At 34.6% G+C, this 20,564-nt stretch overlaps 1 protein-coding gene across 4 annotated transcripts in view; it reads right to left on the bottom strand.

Annotated features, from left to right (window-relative positions):
* The window catches only part of LOC106160327 (protein PALS1), a 35,323-nt gene extending 18,427 nt beyond the window's left edge, over positions 1-16,896 (bottom strand). The window contains exons 1-3 of one of the 4 annotated variants that reach the window (XM_013536878.3): positions 16,800-16,896; positions 10,920-11,029; positions 9,769-9,826 (exon numbers count right to left, since the gene is read on the bottom strand). In XM_013536878.3, coding sequence (XP_013392332.2) covers positions 9,769-9,826; positions 10,920-11,029; positions 16,800-16,881 — 250 coding nt within the window. In that variant the 5' untranslated portion in view covers positions 16,882-16,896. Of the gene's footprint in view, positions 1-2,466; positions 2,623-9,768; positions 9,827-9,989; positions 10,244-10,919; positions 11,030-16,799 lie in introns of those variants that run through there. The other 3 variants (XM_013536880.3, XM_013536883.3, XM_013536884.3) reach the window with 3 other exon arrangements.
* Between the last annotated feature and the right edge of the window lie 3,668 nt (positions 16,897-20,564).

The following is a 20,564-nucleotide window of genomic DNA, read 5'->3' as shown; positions in this document are numbered from 1 at the left end:
GATTCCTGAAAGTGAATAATATTGCAACCAAACTGCCAATCCTTAAGCTCGCTCAAGTATGTTACAGCTCATTGTGCCCAAGATCAGAGTCTGCTTACAGAAAAAAAAGCTCTATATGAAGACCGCAGCTTTGAAAGGAGATCTTTATTCAATACTCTACAGGAAGTTTCATCACTTGTATCAGTGTGCCCTAATGGTGAAATTCAAATAAAAGAGAATCCTACTAACAAAATTACCAGTCGACGTTGTTAAATGACATTACTAGGAAAGACTGCATTAATGACATTTACTTTTTATTATCATGATGTTACTTTTGCAGTAATCTTTCAAAGGAGAATGGCTAATTCTATATTGTAATTTGGGGCTTTTATAAAAAAAAACATTCATATAATATACTTAATAAGAGCCATTCACTGCACAAGATGAATGTTTTCTCCATTTAAAAAATTATATTTACAAAATGGAAATGTGTTTTATGATTACTAAATTTCCAAATACAGTATCATCTCTACTAATAAAGCTGGACCAACTGGGTACCCTCCTGCTGCCAACTACCACTCACCCACTGCTCAAATAATACAGGTAATCTGAGCCCAATGTTTTAATCCAATGTAACCAAAACCCACCAATTATCACAAATAATCCTGGTATTAGATAACAACCACAAAGTTTGCACTGTGTAACCCCAGGCCCTATCCAGCAACAGGTGAACGAGAATTGCCTTAAAATTACATTAGACTCCACATGACTCGGACATTGAGATTGTAGAATTTGTTTGGGTATGCAAAGATTCAAGATTTTACCTAAGAAAAAAATCTGTTACATAAAATTTTAAAAGCTAAGTCTGACCGAGGACCTCAATTCAAAACTGCATTGAAATTGAACTTTGGCTACCCTGTTTCAAGGCAGGCACCTAGCATCTTATTCAACTTAAACAGCAAGAATATTTTGTTGGGCCTCCAAGTGTACACTGGTCTTTTTCATTCACAGTTTGTCTGGTTTTGCTTAATGACATTTTACTGGCTTTACAACACAGAGCATAATCCAACCTGTAAAATGATCCTGTCAAGCTAGAAGACACTAGTCTATTATATCACGCTTTCTAAGCATGCATTATACACCTTGCCAAATCTACACATAAAACCCTATCTGCTCAACTTGACTATCAATTCCTGTTTCCAGGTATTTTTTATACTAATGATAATGATACATAGAACTTTTGAAAAATTTGAGTTACAGAACATCCAAACCTATTTCTCATAATGTTGTTATTCACCTGATGTGATCTTGTGCAGATATTCTACACTTCACCCTGAGCCCAGGGAAACCAAAGCCAGGAGTCATGGATAGGCTCTCCTGTCTACCTGCGAAATCCATTTCAAACCCCATTCTAAAAAGGTCATCAATGTTTACAATGATAATAGTGAGAATTAGGATAAAAGATAAGGGAAATTCCTTTGATGCCTTCGCTACAAATAATGGGTTAAGCAGAGCGTGCAACTTGCATCCTCTTCCTACTGAATATTTACAAAGAAACCTGTATTCTTCTGCATACCATTCTAAAAAAAATGAAAAAAAAAATAGCAAGTTTGAAAAAAATAAATCAAGAATATATAAATACAATTGTTATTTGTATCGAGGACCAATGCTGTCCTCAATTTGTATTTCTGATGCATTTTGTTATCAGTTTTAAATTAGTACCTTGTCATTTAACACACCTAACCTCTCAAAAATCAAGACTTCTGATAGTAGTACATGTATGTCATTAGTCAATAGCAATTCATCATCTTGTTCAACTATATTTAAATCAGGAAAATATCAGAACCCACATGCATTATGTACTCCTTAAGTTGAATGCACAGCACATTTTGTTTACAATGATGGCAGTATTTTCATCTGACTAGGCACAACTTGAATGCTAATGTATCCGTGCTAGGATATATATTGTACAGTGTTTGTTCTGTTCCCTGACTTGTCCAACTCACCTACGAGATCAAAATGAAACAGATGGCTCTTTATCACAGGTGCTGCATCTTGATTATTTAACCACTTTTAACCTGAAACACCATCTAGGATACTGGAGGTCCCACAAACCAAGAATTTGTAAAGACTCTTCTTGCACTAACCTAACGCTTATAAAGTCAGCTAATGATTTAACTTTTGGGGCTTATTTCACAAAAGAACTTTAACCCAAAATTGGTCTAAACTTTTAGACCAAAAAGTTGGTCAACTTCAGTTCAAGATAGATTCATAGTGGTCCAATTAAATAATCTTTGCTTTAAAACAAGCAGACTTTTATTCAATTGGACTACTACTGATTTGTCTTGGGTAAAAGTTGACTAAAACATTGGTCTAAAAATTCAAAAAGAGAAAAATTCGGGCTAACAGTTGTTTTGTGCAACAGGCCCCTGGTGTCTCTCAAAGAGGGGACATTTGTCTTGTCAAGGTTCCAGGTCAGTAACTCACCGGGCTACCTGCTGCACCACCACCTCTAGTCCACCTAGCACTCTGGGCCCCACTACCTGTGTCACTCTATCCTGTTGGAAGCATGTCAAGAATTTGGCCCTGTGATGACAGCCACCAATTTCGGGGGAGGAGAGGAGGAGTGGTGGGTGTTCAACGGAAAGATGCTGTCATTTCCATTGGAGCTGCCTCTCTTACAACACAAATTTATGATAATTCATTGACTTCTCATAGCCTTTTATTTACTAAAAACATACATTTAGCAAGTGGCACTGTATCATAAAATTCCCATCCTCCCTTCCCTCTTAATTTACGCTTGACTCATCTCTGTGTATTATGGTCTTTACCAAACACACCTCAAGAATGTCAGTAAACCTACTACACAATAGCCTATGCAAACATGAAGGTGGGTCAAGCTACAAATAAAATATAGGAAATCAAAATGTGGTTATAACATAGATGGTGCATCAATGCATCACCAGAAGCTGATAAATTAATTATGGATAAATGTGCCCACTTCATGGGGTAAACAAGAAGGACTAGGGGCTGTTATCAACCTCCAACTATGTGAAAACAATTTATTTTACAGATAAAAAGGAATCATTTTGGCTAAGCACCATAAGTATACTAATCAACCTGTGTTTGTAAAAGCAGGAATATATACCATTTCTCAATACTCTAAACTGTAAGGCTTATGTAACTCGGGCAACAATGCCATATTTGTACCATTATCTTTCAACCCCAGACTTTGTCGATTGCATAAATCTAATATATAGTGCAAGATGCAAACTCTTACTCATATACATACTTCACCAAGCAATTTATCTAAAAATTGCACTTCCACATACAATTTTTTTTGTTTTTTGTTTTTTTTTTTTTTTGCTACAAAAAAAATCAGAGATAAACAGAGACTGAATTATGTAGGTGACTAAAAATGTGTTAAGGAGCTGGGCAGATTGATGTAAGTTTGGAGTGGTGAACACAAACTGAACCTGTTCATCAGGGTACTTTCTAATAGATTTTCAGCCTAAGGTCTTGGCACATGACCGACAAGATTATATGTTGTGTCTCATGCAAGAATGTCTGCCACTGGCAATTTTAACACATTCTAAAAACAGATCTATCTGCATGCAGAAAATTTGGACACCTTATAATATGCATTACTGCTCCTTCTAAATTTCAATACAAAATACAAAACACCAAAAGCCAGTACTGAGTAGAGAAGTAGTTAGTACTAGTACTCACAAATTAAAGATGTAGCAGCTTTTGTAGACTAGACACATCCATTTCTAAACCAGAAACTATTTATAGTCAAAATTGTATCGTTGAGGGTGATATGATTGGCACATCCTTGCCTCCAGCTTAAAGGTGAACCATTATCATTATATGGTCTATGGTATTCTGCACTCTCTACCTCTGAATAGTTAAAAGAATGTCACAAAATACACATTCACATAGCTGCACTGTGAATATCCCTGGACTGGAAACTGTTATTCATCTTACAAATACCTTACAATGTCTCTTCAAAAGAACATTTTTTAAATACCAGATTCATTACCTAGATATTGTAAATTTTTACAAATTCCCATTGCTATACTCGAATAGATAATCTAAACTGCTGTTAAGATGTAACATGGCTTTAAATATCTGAGATAATTTCTAAGAGTGAGACAATTCCTCATAAGAGCAAATCTAAGTACTGTACCTCCTCAGCAGGAAGAACCCAAATGGCAGGTGAAAACTGCAAAGCATGTGCCAAAATGTTCGCTTTATCATAGAAGAGATGGCTGAGTTGGGTGGACCACGTAAATTCTACAGGGATGTTTGCTAAACATGGTCTTCTACAAACTGTTATTCCCTGTAGATGTATTCTGCTCCCGCTGGTGTATGGTATTTTGGGGGAAACTGAGAAGTTGTTTAAGTCCAACATGCCAGAATGAAGATCTTCCCTGTTTAAGATTTGATACAAGTAGATGTACCCATTTCAATGCTTGGGAAAAAAGAGGGTTCTAACAAACGGTAAAAAAAGTAGCTTTTTAAACTGAATACCTGACCAACTCACACTGCCAAATCCAGATCTAGATACACCGATGTGTTTCAGACAGTCTTAACCATTGCTATGTGATAATTGTGGAAAAGTAAACAAAAATAATCATTCAAGTTATGAAGAAATATAATGCCAAGATATGTGAAATGGTTTTTTGAAATTTGTGAATTACTATAAAACATTTTGATCTGGTCATTTGAAAATTAAAGATAGTTTGGTTTCGAGTCTGAAGTAGTCCTACTCTGTGCAAACTTTGGAAAATATCACCGTTGAATGGATTTTAGTCTGACTGTAGGTCAGAGATAAAAGATCACTTGTCTTTACATGTCTGGATAGTGGGGCAGAAAAAAAAGGAATGAATTTTTTAAGATAAGCCAATTTAACCAAAAATGGTAAAAATAGGTTGAAGTCAATAACAACTGGTGTCTACGGTTTATTTTATCACCCATTTTTAAGATAAATCTAAAATTGAAACAAACCTCAACTAGCTTATGAATCTTTACCTAAAAATTTCTTATCTTAATTATCTGATAAATTAATAACCTAGGTACACTGTAAAAGATATTTTTTAATCTAGCAAATACCTATCAAAACATAGCTGACAGGCCTTCTGACTACATAAAATTTCAACATGACAAATATGGCCAAGAGAGTGCTTTCACAATGACTCATGGTTTTTGTAGACTTACTATTATCAAAACATTTTTTGAGTACACACAGAGATTCAGTTCTTCAACATATAATGATAGATAAAGCCTGCTTCTGTAATTCATAAAATAACTATCCACATCTTCTTTTGTGGATTAAAAAAAATACATGAAAATGCAGTACTAGTAATAATGTCAGCATTAAAACTAAATTCCTGTGTTAACATATGAGCTCTGGTCCAGAAATAAATCCCTGAGTCAAGTCCCCTTCATTGTAATCATCTATTATCACAAAAGCATAAATATACATCAAGACTATCACTTTCAAAATTGAATGTATTATTCAAACTAATCTTTTTCATAAACATTGAGCTACAACTATTTCATCAAAGAAACAAAAACTGCAGCAAAAAAATTATAAATAAATGACCTTGTGAAACAAGTGACGGATCTTGAAAGGGTGTTTTATATCTAAGTTGATGATATTTAACCAAGTCTGTTCAAAAACAATAAATCACTGTTGAATGTGTATTATAAGCTTAAAGTTATGTTTGCAGATAAAACAATGAGATGAAGCTGGGGAGAGAAATCAGTAAGGAATAACGGAGTTGACTAAGGTCCTCTACATCTTATCTCTTCATTACTGAAGTTTCAGGAGGGCCCCAGATCAATAAATTACTGATAATCTTCAGGGAGACTGGATTGCACTGCTGAATAATTGACCAGAGTAGTTTCGTCGAACTTAGATCACCAAGTCAAGTAAGCCAACTGCTTTACTGCCAAAGACAATGGTGTCATTAATAGACTGCATAAGTTCAATGACTCAAGTAATAACTTATCTTTGTGGTAACTTGGGGCTTAAGGAAACATTTTTAGCATTAAAGCAACATCATTCAGACAGGCAGAGATTACAAATTTAGTCACGAGTAAGCCTATCGTCTAAAATATGGGGTTGGGGGGTACATTAGAACATCATCTAATTGGATATCTATCTGCACTTATTAAATGGGCCAGAAGCCACTTTGAGACAAGGTGTATGGTTTTGCTGCAAACCATACCAAAAGATTTATCATCAAACTAGAATGCTAAGAATCGCTAGTTTGTTTATTTACTATTAAAACTAATTGCCATTAATCCTAAAGTAAATGTCTCTATCCCTTCATTAGCTGGATCAAAAATTGATTATGAGCCAATCTTTCCCTCTTCTTATCAATTGTTCCAGTAATACTGGTATAATAGAGAGTTTCCGTTGCCGGTGAGATACGCTGGCTAGATTAATACGTCATCGGTTTGTGCGCACTTGTGACGTTCACCGCATTCATATACCGTCATCCCATCTAGTCTGCGGAATACAAGCGCTCCTATCTAGCCAGTGCGGAAGATTATTGAAAATAGTTATTAAAGGTTTTGTTTGCTAATTTATATGACTTATATACTTTTTTACAATAGTTCAAGTGTACGTTCATGCAAATTTCGACTTTTTAACAGAGAGGAGCTGCTAGTTTTGGTTTATCAGGCACGTAGTCGGGGGTTGATCGTGGGGTTCTTACGAACCGCCATTTTTGTCGGGAAAAATTACACTTTTGGGTAATATTTGTCTCCTTTTTCATAAAAAAGAATCCCCCCCCCCTTGGAAATAGATGGCTACGGGGCCGTATATTGTTATTATTATATTGGAATGAGCGCCAGCATTCCGGGACATTACCGGAACGCGAAGAGAGAAGCGCATTACTGGATACATTAGCACATACGTAACAATCTAGCCGTCGTATCCCAAATGCACCGGAAACTCTCTAATATGTATGACAATCTTCGTGCAACAAAGAAGAAAGTGCAAAATCACAAATCATTGAAATCATATTTTGAACAAGTACATAGTCCAACAGGAACACATTATACTTTAATTAACATATTAAGTGGACTCCTTCAGTCACAATACATTGCCTGTCTGACGCACTTTCATCACAAAAGCATAAATATACATCAAGACTATCACTTTCAAAATTGAATGTATTATTCAAACTAATCTTTTTCATAAACATTGAGCTACAACTATTTCATCAAAGAAACAAAAACTGCAGCAAAAAAATTATAAATAAATGACCTTGTGAAACAAGTGACGGATCTTGAAAGGGTGTTTTATATCTAAGTTGATGATATTTAACCAAGTCTGTTCAAAAACAATAAATCACTGTTGAATGTGTATTATAAGCTTAAAGTTATGTTTGCAGATAAAACAATGAGATGAAGCTGGGGAGAGAAATCAGTAAGGAATAACGGAGTTGACTAAGGTCCTCTACATCTTATCTCTTCATTACTGAAGTTTCAGGAGGGCCCCAGATCAATAAATTACTGATAATCTTCAGGGAGACTGGATTGCACTGCTGAATAATTGACCAGAGTAGTTTCGTCGAACTTAGATCACCAAGTCAAGTAAGCCAACTGCTTTACTGCCAAAGACAATGGTGTCATTAATAGACTGCATAAGTTCAATGACTCAAGTAATAACTTATCTTTGTGGTAACTTGGGGCTTAAGGAAACATTTTTAGCATTAAAGCAACATCATTCAGACAGGCAGAGATTACAAATTTAGTCACGAGTAAGCCTATCGTCTAAAATATGGGGTTGGGGGGTACATTAGAACATCATCTAATTGGATATCTATCTGCACTTATTAAATGGGCCAGAAGCCACTTTGAGACAAGGTGTATGGTTTTGCTGCAAACCATACCAAAAGATTTATCATCAAACTAGAATGCTAAGAATCGCTAGTTTGTTTATTTACTATTAAAACTAATTGCCATTAATCCTAAAGTAAATGTCTCTATCCCTTCATTAGCTGGATCAAAAATTGATTATGAGCCAATCTTTCCCTCTTCTTATCAATTGTTCCAGTAATACTGGTATAATAGAGAGTTTCCGTTGCCGGTGAGATACGCTGGCTAGATTAATACGTCATCGGTTTGTGCGCACTTGTGACGTTCACCGCATTCATATACCGTCATCCCATCTAGTCTGCGGAATACAAGCGCTCCTATCTAGCCAGTGCGGAAGATTATTGAAAATAGTTATTAAAGGTTTTGTTTGCTAATTTATATGACTTATATACTTTTTTACAATAGTTCAAGTGTACGTTCATGCAAATTTCGACTTTTTAACAGAGAGGAGCTGCTAGTTTTGGTTTATCAGGCACGTAGTCGGGGGTTGATCGTGGGGTTCTTACGAACCGCCATTTTTGTCGGGAAAAATTACACTTTTGGGTAATATTTGTCTCCTTTTTCATAAAAAAGAATCCCCCCCCCCCTTGGAAATAGATGGCTACGGGGCCGTATATTGTTATTATTATATTGGAATGAGCGCCAGCATTCCGGGACATTACCGGAACGCGAAGAGAGAAGCGCATTACTGGATACATTAGCACATACGTAACAATCTAGCCGTCGTATCCCAAATGCACCGGAAACTCTCTAATATGTATGACAATCTTCGTGCAACAAAGAAGAAAGTGCAAAATCACAAATCATTGAAATCATATTTTGAACAAGTACATAGTCCAACAGGAACACATTATACTTTAATTAACATATTAAGTGGACTCCTTCAGTCACAATACATTGCCTGTCTGACGCACTTTCATCCTAAATATGGCATCCCATATAAAACTGAACACAGTGTGCAAACATTTGACTTGCTACATATATTATATATATATCATATTATTTTAATATTATTATTTATTGTCAGTTTTTATAGCATATTGCATACCTAAGAAAGTAGTAATTGTATCAAGGTCAATTTTCATGTTTTTAACAACTGTTACAGTGTCAAGATTTTTTACATTAAACTTTTAAATAAATCTGCTACATTACTACACATGCATGTTTTGAAATGTTTGGTGTACTGTACATTACATAGAGAACTAGCCGGCAGACAGTTTTTTAAACAACAATACAATACGCTCATTAATTCCTATCACCCAAATACCTACAGGCACATGCCCGTGTAAAGTAATAAAATGAACATCAGATACATTTTTCATACTTTTCAATACAAAGAACATGACTTTCCTGTTGGTTGTTATTACTTATAGTATGTAGCAATCCAATATCTTAATTTTTGTAATAAACAATAGCATACAGAAAGCAACTTGGATACACCGATTCATCATTTTAAAATTGTTGTGTTCATATAAATAGCATAATTAATGTAGAGTGGGATCAAAACTTCAAAAAAGTGTATGTGACAGAAAAGAAAAAAAAATATTCTCAAATATTCCCTTTTACCAAATAAAAAAGTTTTTAAAAAATGCAACAAAAACACATTTCCATTCCACATTCTTGGAGGCTGTCTTTAATCAATAAACAAAATATTCTGCACAGAGTAAATTACTGTAATATAAGCGGTTTGCTTATAAATTCAACCCCAGCAGTTCAAACATTTCTGTGTTGCCATAATAACATACAGTGTAACTTATCAAGTGCAGCTAGTTTGAATCAGTAAGAGAAAAAGTTTGTCTTGCTATCCAATGGCACAAGTAAATTTGTTTAAATACAGAGAAACTTTTTCAACTTTCAAGTTCCAAAACTAGTTTCTGGACACTAAAAACTTACCTGTTACAAGTCCTATTCTTTTTCTTATCCTCAATGTGATGTTTTTACTCTTGATACTCTGAAATACCAAATTTAACTTCCATCATTACTTGATAAGTAGCCTAAACTCCTTACAAAAATTATTAAGAGAAAGCAAGCACCTGTTGTAGTACATATAAATGATATATATATTCAACGTACAGTTTTGGTTCACACACACACACAGACAAACACAACCCCACCTTTTGCTAACTGCTTAAAACAGACGCTCTTCTCTCCTTAATCATCTTTCAAATAAGCATTAAGTTTAATTTCAGGCATACATACATATCCGCATTGACTCACCTCTCACTTATTAAACTGTGGACTATGCCAGTTATTCAAAATGGCTGACAATGAAACAGGTCACAGCCATCACATACATTCACACACACACACAGAGGCCCCTTAGGCTGCGCACAAATACAAACACCTGTCTTAGTAATTGAAATAATTGCTACCAGATGTCTCTGATCGCCAATAATTGTGAGCACACCGATTGCAGCAGGTGCGAATAGGAAAGCAATGGCATTGGCATCTCACCAATTGACAGCGCCAAAGAGTTTTCTCCGTGCAGTTTTTTTACAATTAACAAGACAAAGACACGATTTTTGAAAAAATTAATATCGTAAGACAATGATCAGCATTTCATTTCATTTGTACATACTTACAGTACCTGTGAGTACAATTTTGAAATATAATAAATAATTTTCCAGGTGATCTGTTATTGTATGCATTCATCTACATGCAAGTCAGTTCTGATTTACTCAAATACGTTTAGAAAAAAACTTCCATACTTTTTTTTATATACTTTATATCAAAATTATCAAAGGACAATGAATTTAAGTCTACAGTAGCAATATCTTTATTATTATTATTATTATTATTATTATTAAAGGTTTTAATTATTTCATTTAGAGTAAGGACTGATCAAGACATATTGAGTCAAAATTACCAGCAACAGACATAATAAGTGGACTCCTTCAGTCACAATACATTGCCTGGACATAATAATGTTATTATGTCCAAGAACAGACTAAAAACTTTTTGTCCAAAGTGCTCTTGTGAAAAAGGATTCGTGTCTACTAAGCAAATTGGTTGTGAAAACACTAACAAAACACTAGTATTCTCACCTGCTGTATGAGACGTATTGCTTCACCATGTGTGTCAAAGCTGACCCTCTTTCCATTGATCTCAAATATTTCATCTTCACATTTTAAAGCTGATTCACCTGTTGTGGAACCTGACAAAACAAAATGCAATGAAAATTTTAAAGTATGCAGGGGTTGTGTATAGCAAAATTAATATATAAGAAAAATTTTTGAGAAAATTTTTGGAAGGGTATACTCTGGAGATAGAGGAAATGCTGAAATCTACAGTTTTTTTTTTTTCTTTCGATCATAGGTCCAAACCCCTTGGATTGTTTTGAAGTTGTTTTAAGAATTTCAACTTTATAAATTGTGACATTGAGAGTGCATTCCCATAGATTTAGATCGATCCATCTAGATCGACCTAACTCCCTGGGGGTTCATGCTGAATTGCTGTCAGCCAAGCGTGCACGGTAGTTAATTACCCCCTTACAGCTTTTAGTAGGTGGGACAGACATTTACGTAAGCCGGCTAAGCTGACAGTAATCTAGTGATACTCCTCACAGGGATAGATCGATCTAAAATCTGTGGAAATGGGGTCTTATACAAGCATAACAAAAACACTTCTCACTCACCCACAATAAGGTCCATTTCTAAGACCCACAAAACTATACATGCCCTAAGTATCTGCCTGAGTGGAAATTGAGGCCATAAAAGAAAAAGACCCATTCCCTTTCCAAAATTAATAAGCATCTATTCTGAAGCCTTTTACAAAAATTCCCATTAGGTGACATGGGTCTCTGTAGCCAGCAACTTCAATTTTTTAACTGGAAAAATGGACCTTGTTACTATGTTTTTATCCCTTTGATTGATCCATCATGAGAAATGGCACATAGAACTTAGATCAAATTTTGATTCAGAGCAGACTTTTTCCCGCCCAAGTGATGTGCATTTGAACCCCCCCCCCCCAACCCACTGCCACCCCTCCAACGCCTACAGGCCTGGGTCTAATGTACATGTACACTCTGAATGACAATACAAAGTGATTTGATTCTCTATAATGGATTCATTTCAATGCACAAAGAAACAATACATAGACAAATATCTCCACGATAATGAAAAAATAAGTGATACGGTTATATACATGCGTAACAGATCATTCCCTTGAAATGAGATCCCTAACTTCTGATTTCTTTTCAATTGTCCATTACTATAAAACAGCATCCTTCCTGTGAAATGAGATCCATTTTTTCAGTACCTTTTGATGTTTTGCCATAATGCTGTTTTTTGTGTTTCAGTAACTAATTTTTTGTAACATTCTATTTAAGCATTAGCTTCGCCATAATATGGACTACAGTAATTGTTAATTTAGTGACCCATTCCATACTAACATCTCAGCTTCCTGACCTAGCTAAAACAAATAATGCGGTTTTAATGTTACATGCTCCTTCACTGATCTAATGTTTCAGTATGCTTCCACAGTAACTGCATTAGTTCTTTTATAATCAAATCCAAACAGGTGCTTTATGTCCCGAGAAAATTAAGTGATGCTACAATAGCAGCAATCATTAGGCCACATGCAGCTATCACCATGTTTCTTGGACCACTTTTCCATCAAAAATATAACTGGTCAATACATAGTGTAAAAATGATATATGAAATTAAGTCAAATATAACTACCTACTGTTATTAATTCTATTTTCATGCAAATTATATTATTTTACTTAGTTTGTAACTAGATGAAATATCCATCATATAATCATTTTAATTTCTCTTTGAAACTCAGATGATACACACACTTATTTTTATTTTTTTGGCCATGAAACCCAATATTTGATTTTTAGAACTGAAACAGGCACATGCCAGTAGGCGGCTTTCACATTAAAATTGATTTCTCTTATTGTATCAAAATAATGGAGAGATCTTCCAAAATCAATGCCAATCTAATATAATGCAACTACATGTAATTGAACAACGTATATATCCACAATAGTTTAAAAAAAGATGTTCTCAACTTCAAGAGTCATTTAAAAGCTTTGTATTGCATTGCATGGGTAAATATCACACTTTGAAAATGACAGCTAGCTATAATGAGGTATAAAAATTGTGGTATAAAAACATTGCCGAGGGATTTTTCAACACATTGATATCGGAAATGTATTGAATGATACGCTGCATCTGCCATACATCATTCTGGCTATACAAAGAAATGACTTACCTAGAAAACAATACCATCTTTTTGCAGACAAAATGGAATCACTCATGTACATCAGCATTGTGTGCCATTTGTAAAGTTCATGTCAAAAGTCTGTAGTTTCTCCACATTTATAAAAATATTATTTTAATGGAAAAATGCTGGTAACTATAATTAGGTTTTGTATACTGGCAGAAGGAAAGTGCTTCAGCTGAAATTGTAACTTGCCTGGAGACTGAATCTAAACTTGCGAAATATGAGATGGTATTTAAATATAAAACAATGAAATGGGAAATTGAATTTCCCCATTTTTCAAAGGATTTGACCCACCCACCTCTCACCCCCCTCCCCTTTTTTTTTTTTCTTGTGAAGGAAAAGAACTTTTCTCAACATTAGATAGTCCTGAAAAAGACATGCCTATTAACTGCTTTCTCTGTAAATTGCTTGAAATGTGTTCTTTAAGAAAATGCACAGCTTAAGGCTGAAATGTATTGAAGCCACAAAACAACATGTAAAATGACTAAGGATGCATCAGAAATATAAAGTATGACTTCAGGTCACAGAGCTTTGTAGTTTGATAGCCTGTGATTACCTTACTTAATAAAACTATCAATATCTTAAGCAAATGTATTCTTTGATCTTATAGAAAGCTCTTACGACATTTATGAGCATTTTTTCTTTGTGGAAAATCGGGTGAATTTACAATCCACTTATTTGCACAGAACTCAATTAAGAAGTCTATTATGTTTTTATCTGAATAAAACTCAATCCACAAAGCAAAAAGGTGCTAATATTAGTGAATGCGCCTTCTTGAATAAAAATAAGGCTTGTTTATCACTGAAAAGCAACCCAGTGTACTGTACAGCTATCTTCATGTTGTTAAAATAGAACAGTAAACACAAGTATTATTGTTCAAAATTGATATAAAAGTTTGGAAAATTCCTTGCATACATTTTAATCCAGTTAAATATATACCAATTACTCATCAATTTATTCACTTATTGCCACTGTAACATCAATGTAAAAAGTCTTTCATTTTGTTTTTATGTTTAAAAAGTGACCTCCTCATGTAGATAATATTCATATTATTCTTGCAAGTCAGCTATATTCATGTTTTTAAAAAAGAACATCACATCTAAAAGAGCAGCTAACAGGTTTCATCTGTTTTTGGACTTAATTGTTACATGTTGATTCTATGACTGATGCTTATTCCCTTTCTTAGAAATCCAATCTTTTCCATTCAAGTGCCATGTATAAAAGTTTCCTGTATCAGCCACAAGCAACAATGAGTCTTATGGCCATGAGATATAATGCAATCATGGCAAGCCATGTTAATGCGGTCAACCGAGGGCCCACTCAATGAATTTATAATAACATCTAAATGCAACATCTAAATGCAATCCATGGTAAACAATAGCCTCCAATCTGGAGATATTCCTTTCAAATTCACATTGATTTAGATCCCTTTGACAAATCACTCATAGCTGTCATAACAATTCTAATTAGCACAAAATTAATAGACACGAAACTGCTTTTATGACATTCTACTAATGATAATATCACATTCATTTACCAATGACACTAATTGCCTGATTGAATAGGACAGGGTGAAATTTCCCAGTAAGACAAATCTGAGCTAAAATCATTTTGATTCCAAATCCTTTAAATTTTTTTATTATTATTTAACCAGAGGTTTGACTTTCTGTAACTTGATCTTTGCATTCTTTGTTTCACCTCAGACATAAATGTTGAGTGAATTTCAGTCCACATTTCATTTTCAGAAAAAAAATCCCCATGATTTAAAGGCATTGCAGTTATGAAGTTATGAAGTACAAGGGTTTAGGTAGTCTTTGGAAGCTACATGTGTTGGTGTTACAACATTGGAATTCATGGTGCTGCTTTTAGGTAACAAAGTCAATATCAATCATCAGCCACCAACATGATGGAACTATGGATACAAGTAACTGCACCTGCAAAAATCCTTTTGACGACCTCATATTTTTCATCCGGCTTGGGACTGATCACAAGGATCCCTTTACTTTAAGGATACTTGTAAAAGCCTTTAACTGTTTAAATAACAGGTCCTGCCATAAGAACTGTTACATAATATAGTCAGTTTTAAGTGTCACCCTCATCACAGCTCAACACAGTCAATTACTGTATAATTATGACATGCAAAAAGCACAAAATCATGGTGTAAGGAAAATAAAGGTACAAATCCCCTTACTAGATATTTAATACAGTATATAATATATGAGACTGCCATTCAAAGAAAAAGTAGAAAAATATGGTGTGGAATCCAGGTAGGCCGCCTAGGCCAATTATATTTTTGGTTCCCAAAAAGTAGCAAATCCACTAATAGTTGGGAAAATATCATCCCGGTGTATATTTACTTAAACTTGCCTAGCTAAACATGACCATCCTCTATTTTTCATATATGTTAATCCACCAAATGTATAACTATTTTATTTTAGAATTTGAAATCAAATAATGACAGTTTTATTAATACTACTGTCAGAGATGCTCTATTGGTGATAATAGTAGCTAGGATACTAGTAAGATCAATAATTATGTTTAGAAGGTATTTCACATGCAGATATTTTACAGCGTACCATTATTTATGATAGTGCAAAGTCAATTAAATGACACAGTTGAATGGCAAAATCTTATTTTACTGGAAAAATGATGCCTGAGGACTGTTCATTCTGTGCAAGCCCTAAGGGAAATTCACCAGTTCCAGAAATTGCTTCACTTCAGATGAAGATAATTCCCTCAGAAAGCCTACATATACATGTACATAAGCAAGTGAGAATGAAGGTTTTTCAAAGGGAACCGACATGATTTTTGTTGGCTATGCTGGTGTTGTATGTTGACATACTAAGTACCATACTTTAATGATGCACAATTATATCTTAAAGTAGGGCAAAAACGAATTACTATGCTGGCTGCGTGGTACATGGCATGGTACACCAGAACACTCATCCACTTATTTTGTGACTGTCGCAAGAGAGTGAATTTGTGTTAGCCTGAGTATTTCTAAGAAACAGTTGTTTTAACAGAAAATTTTTGTGTCTTAAAAAGAATTTAATCAGCTACTTTTGCCAAAATTCCCTGTTTCTTTCTCTTTTTTTCATTTAAAGCGCTGGTAATCCAATTTCTGACACCACAGAAAGTACTTCTCCAAATCTCTATGTAAACACTGCTTAATCCATAACTTGGAATGGTTAGTATGTCTGAGCAAAACAGTTTCTTCCCAGAACTGATAAAACATTATCTACACATGATTTTCAATTAAACTGTTTACCATGCAATACTAATCAATCTCTTTGCTGTAAAGCAAACAGTTTTTATAGTCCTTCTTACCACTCAACGGAAATAAAGTTCACCATACTACCAAAATTAGCCTGAATTAGAATCAAGGATCAAAATCAGAAACTGTACTATAGTGTATCAAATCAAGGAAGTAGATATTTGCTTCCTTGAACAAAATGCACTTCAAGATTTACATTAGAACCCTCATGATAGAGTCCTCCTCCCCTAAATATATATACATGGTCAAGTAGTTGGTGTTCAAATCCCTGTTTTTAACAGTGTTTTTACAACTGCTACATATAAGCATCACTTTACAGTCTTGGCTTAAGCCAGAAGCTTTTGGGCAAAAACCAGAGGCTTTAGGGCAAATTTATCTATTTCAAAGATATTTATACACTGAAAGTGCATGCATCACTTACCATAAACTTTTACTTTGTTATCCTTTGTCTGTACCACTAATATGACATAACTTTTTAAGTCCACCATGTTCACTGTCGTCATGAGGTCTATAAGTTACGAACTTAATCTTCAGGTGGAGCTGTAACAACTCTTACAGTGGTTTTCAAGTCCAATTCCTGGTAAACATTTATTCTATACCAAGCACGGATAAATTTGGCATATAATTCATTTGCCCCTATTTGTGCTAGGAAATACATCAACACCAGTATATTTCATCAATAGACCAATTAAATCCTGGCTTAATACCCAACATTTCCAGTACTGGTTTGCAGGTAATTATAACAACATTCTCGGTGAAAGCAAATCGGCCTTATGCACCTAAATGCAAGAACTGGTGGCCTATTTATACTACACCCTATTGATTTACTCTGCCTACGTGGTATTCAAACTGCCATCGTTATCTGAATTATACACTGAGAATCTAAGGTGAACCAATACTTTTTATTGACTTTTGGGACTTTAAATTTTAGACTCTCACAATTTTATAGATTTATCAATGTTGTGGATTATCTATTTAAAAAATCTGTTACACTTTGGTATTATGCCTGTGTGTACATACCAATGCCTTATCAATATGTACAAAGTAAATTAATCAAATAACTGTAATTATGTTTAAAAGAATTATTATTTAAATTAAAAAAAAGACTGAGGAACAAAATGAACCCTAAACTAATGAATAAATGGTAAAGAAAACATGAAACCCAGGCCTTGTTATGTGGATGGATAGGTAGATTATTCTGCTACAACAAACATGCTTAGCCTGCAGGAAATGGCAGCACAACTCTCTTTTTTTTGGGGGGGGGGGGGGGGGGGGGGGGAGGAGGGGGCATCAGTCAATTTTATTTAAAAGTATGTTTTTAAAAAGGTGGTCTGTTATCACAATTTTAAACCATATTATATCAAAAATGAGAAAAAACATTCACACAGTCATGTATACCTGTACAAAGATTAATGAAACTATTTAAGGTAAGCTGAGTAAAGAAAAAATGTGTCAACACAATCTACCCATGTTAAAAGAATACTTCAAGGAATACGTTTGTTTTCATCCTGGGACAGTTTAAAGTAGCGACTTTTCACTGACTGCATTAGCTAACCACAACTCGATCATTATAATAAGAATTAGCTCTACCTTTTCTCTCACTAGATCCTGACACAACATTGCATAGTTCTGAGGGCATTTCTCTGTGCCTTATTATACATTTCAAATAAAAGTATGTCAAATTAAATTTTCATGTTAATTTTCAAAAATTTCTTCCAACATTGTTTTCTTCATTTTGTACTTATACTCTTCAGTTTTCCAGTAAAAATTTGGCAAATGGCAATCTGCAGGCTAACTGGCTAGAGGACATATCTCAAAAGGTTTTGTTCTCATTTAAACAGCAACAGTGAGAAAACATACAATTTATGTTTAGTTAGAATATTAATTATAATATAAGTTATCTGTGTCTTTTTGTTGCTTCATATATCTTTTTTATAGTGGAATACAGATCCCACAAGTTATTTAATTGGCTCTGTTGGCTAAAACACCTTTAAAGAAGATATGACAAGCTTTATGTTAAGACTTTCAATACAATATTTCACCTAGAATAATTAAGCAATTTAGAAAATAGAAAACACGCATAAAAAATATCTTAATAATCCATGTTTCTGCACACGTTTAAAGAAACGTGCACACCTAGAAAACTAGACTGAGGGAAAATGGGAAACTCCTACAATCATCTGAGATATGCTAAGCCTCTTTTTTTTTTCTTTAATCTGCTGCTGCAGTTAAACCTTCAAACACTATGCCATGGGGCAAGACATTTCACACCTGCTTCCTTCCTCTCTTAGGTGAGATGCATCAAAACATGTCACAATAAATGTTGGGGAGTAGCCTGTTATGCACTGGCTATAGACTGGTATCCTGGGATAGACAAGTAATCTATGCAGGAGGCTTGGTTAAACAGAAACCAAGGATAAGTACTTGCCAGTGTAACCCTTACCTGGGTTAACGGCAGGCTTTTAACTTGAAATGGATGAAAATAAGTCTTGTCATTCAATATTAAGTGTGTAGGCAGTGTTTCAATAGCCCTTTCATAGCTCTTAGAAAAGCAGCATGCAAAAAGACATCCACCAGTCTTCATTAAAAAAAAGTAAAAAGTAATGAAACATTTTTATGTTAAGACACTGAAAAATAACTGAGGGTATCAATAAATCAAGGCAACTAAACAATGACGCTCGTAATGGTTGCTGATTTTTGAATGACAATTTACTGATGAATTGCCTTCATGCCTGACAAATTAACTTCCCAGGACTGCAATAAAACTATGTGATCGATAGAGAGGATTAAGTTTGTTATCTTCATTCATTTGAAATTGAATGTCACAAGTTAAAAGCGTTGGGTAAATGAAATCAGTAGCAGTGATGTCTGATGGGCAACAAATAGCTCAGATTAAAAAAAACACCAATGTAAAACATTAGATTTTATTCAAACAACATAAACCTACCCTATCTTCCCTCTATATTATATATATTACTACACAGACTATCCGGTATAGCTAAAACTACATATATGTAAGCACTAGATAAGACTAATTATGCCCAGTCTGTGCTCAAAAAATTAAAGTTTATTGGCCCTTGACAACACCATGAATTAAAAATCTACTGGCTGGGCAAATCAGATATAGGGGCAAGTAACAGAACAAATTTATTTTACTGGCACATATTCAAATTCACTGGCATTTGGCTTGAGACTAGTGTTAACGTTGCAGGCTGATTATATATGCCATGTAGGAATAAAAGTGTATGCATATCTGTTGATAAGACAGGCCACATAACAACTACAGAGTTAATCTGCTCAGGTTTAAAAGAAATCCTTCCCTTTTGCCCATCAAATAAATGTATTCAGTGGTCAGTAACAGTGATATTTTATCAGAGATGAAAAAGAATGTCGGTAAATAATCTCATTCGGCTTCAATCAATTCCTGATTTTTAACCATCTTGTCCACCCGGTGACAGCCCAGAGTCCTGGCCGAATGAAGTCCAGGCATTTTCAAAGTTGATCCATATGAAAGTAAAGTACATTTCTTTTCCTTTTAAGATGATTATCTAAAACATGACCAATGCGTGAGGACACCAATCACTTCATTATAACTCATATAAATAGCCATTCCCAGGGCTGCTACCCCATGGGAGCAAACCTAGATGATGTCCATATGCTTCAAATCGATGGCATATTTTTCTTCTGTCACATTCAACACTGCATCATCAGGGGCGGATTGAGGCTGTCTTCTGGGTCTTCCGGAAGATGGTCAAATTCTTAAGTTTACATTGATGAGTACCTAATTTTTTCTGTCCGAAGACGGTCAAAAAATGGAGGATGGATCAACAAAGATAATGTGGAAGGCTGTCAGAAAATATCTCTGGATCCGCCCCTGATCATCACATTATTTCAATCTTTGATGATTCAAAAGGTCAATGTGTAGTGTTTTATCATAGGAAGAGACATATGGTGGTAAAACTGAATTATTAAACAATGTTTTCATTACTACTTGTTGGGTACAAAATGGTAGCCGAGGCAATTTTTATTTTATAATTCGGCAAACGACGAATTCTATTGATGTTTGGATTGTGGAAACTGACCCTTTCTTAGGGCTGATGTGGTGTCTATACATATTACAGGTCTCCTACAAAATTAATAACTGGTACGTCTTTCATAACAAAAGCAAAACCCACCTTCAAACAAC

This window comes from Lingula anatina, chromosome 2 (assembly GCF_051362555.1).
Source record: "Lingula anatina isolate TDL-2025a chromosome 2, LinAna3.0, whole genome shotgun sequence".
NCBI classification, from domain to species: Eukaryota; Metazoa; Brachiopoda; class Lingulata; order Lingulida; family Lingulidae; genus Lingula; species Lingula anatina.
This window is presented reverse-complemented; position numbering and strand designations above follow the sequence as displayed.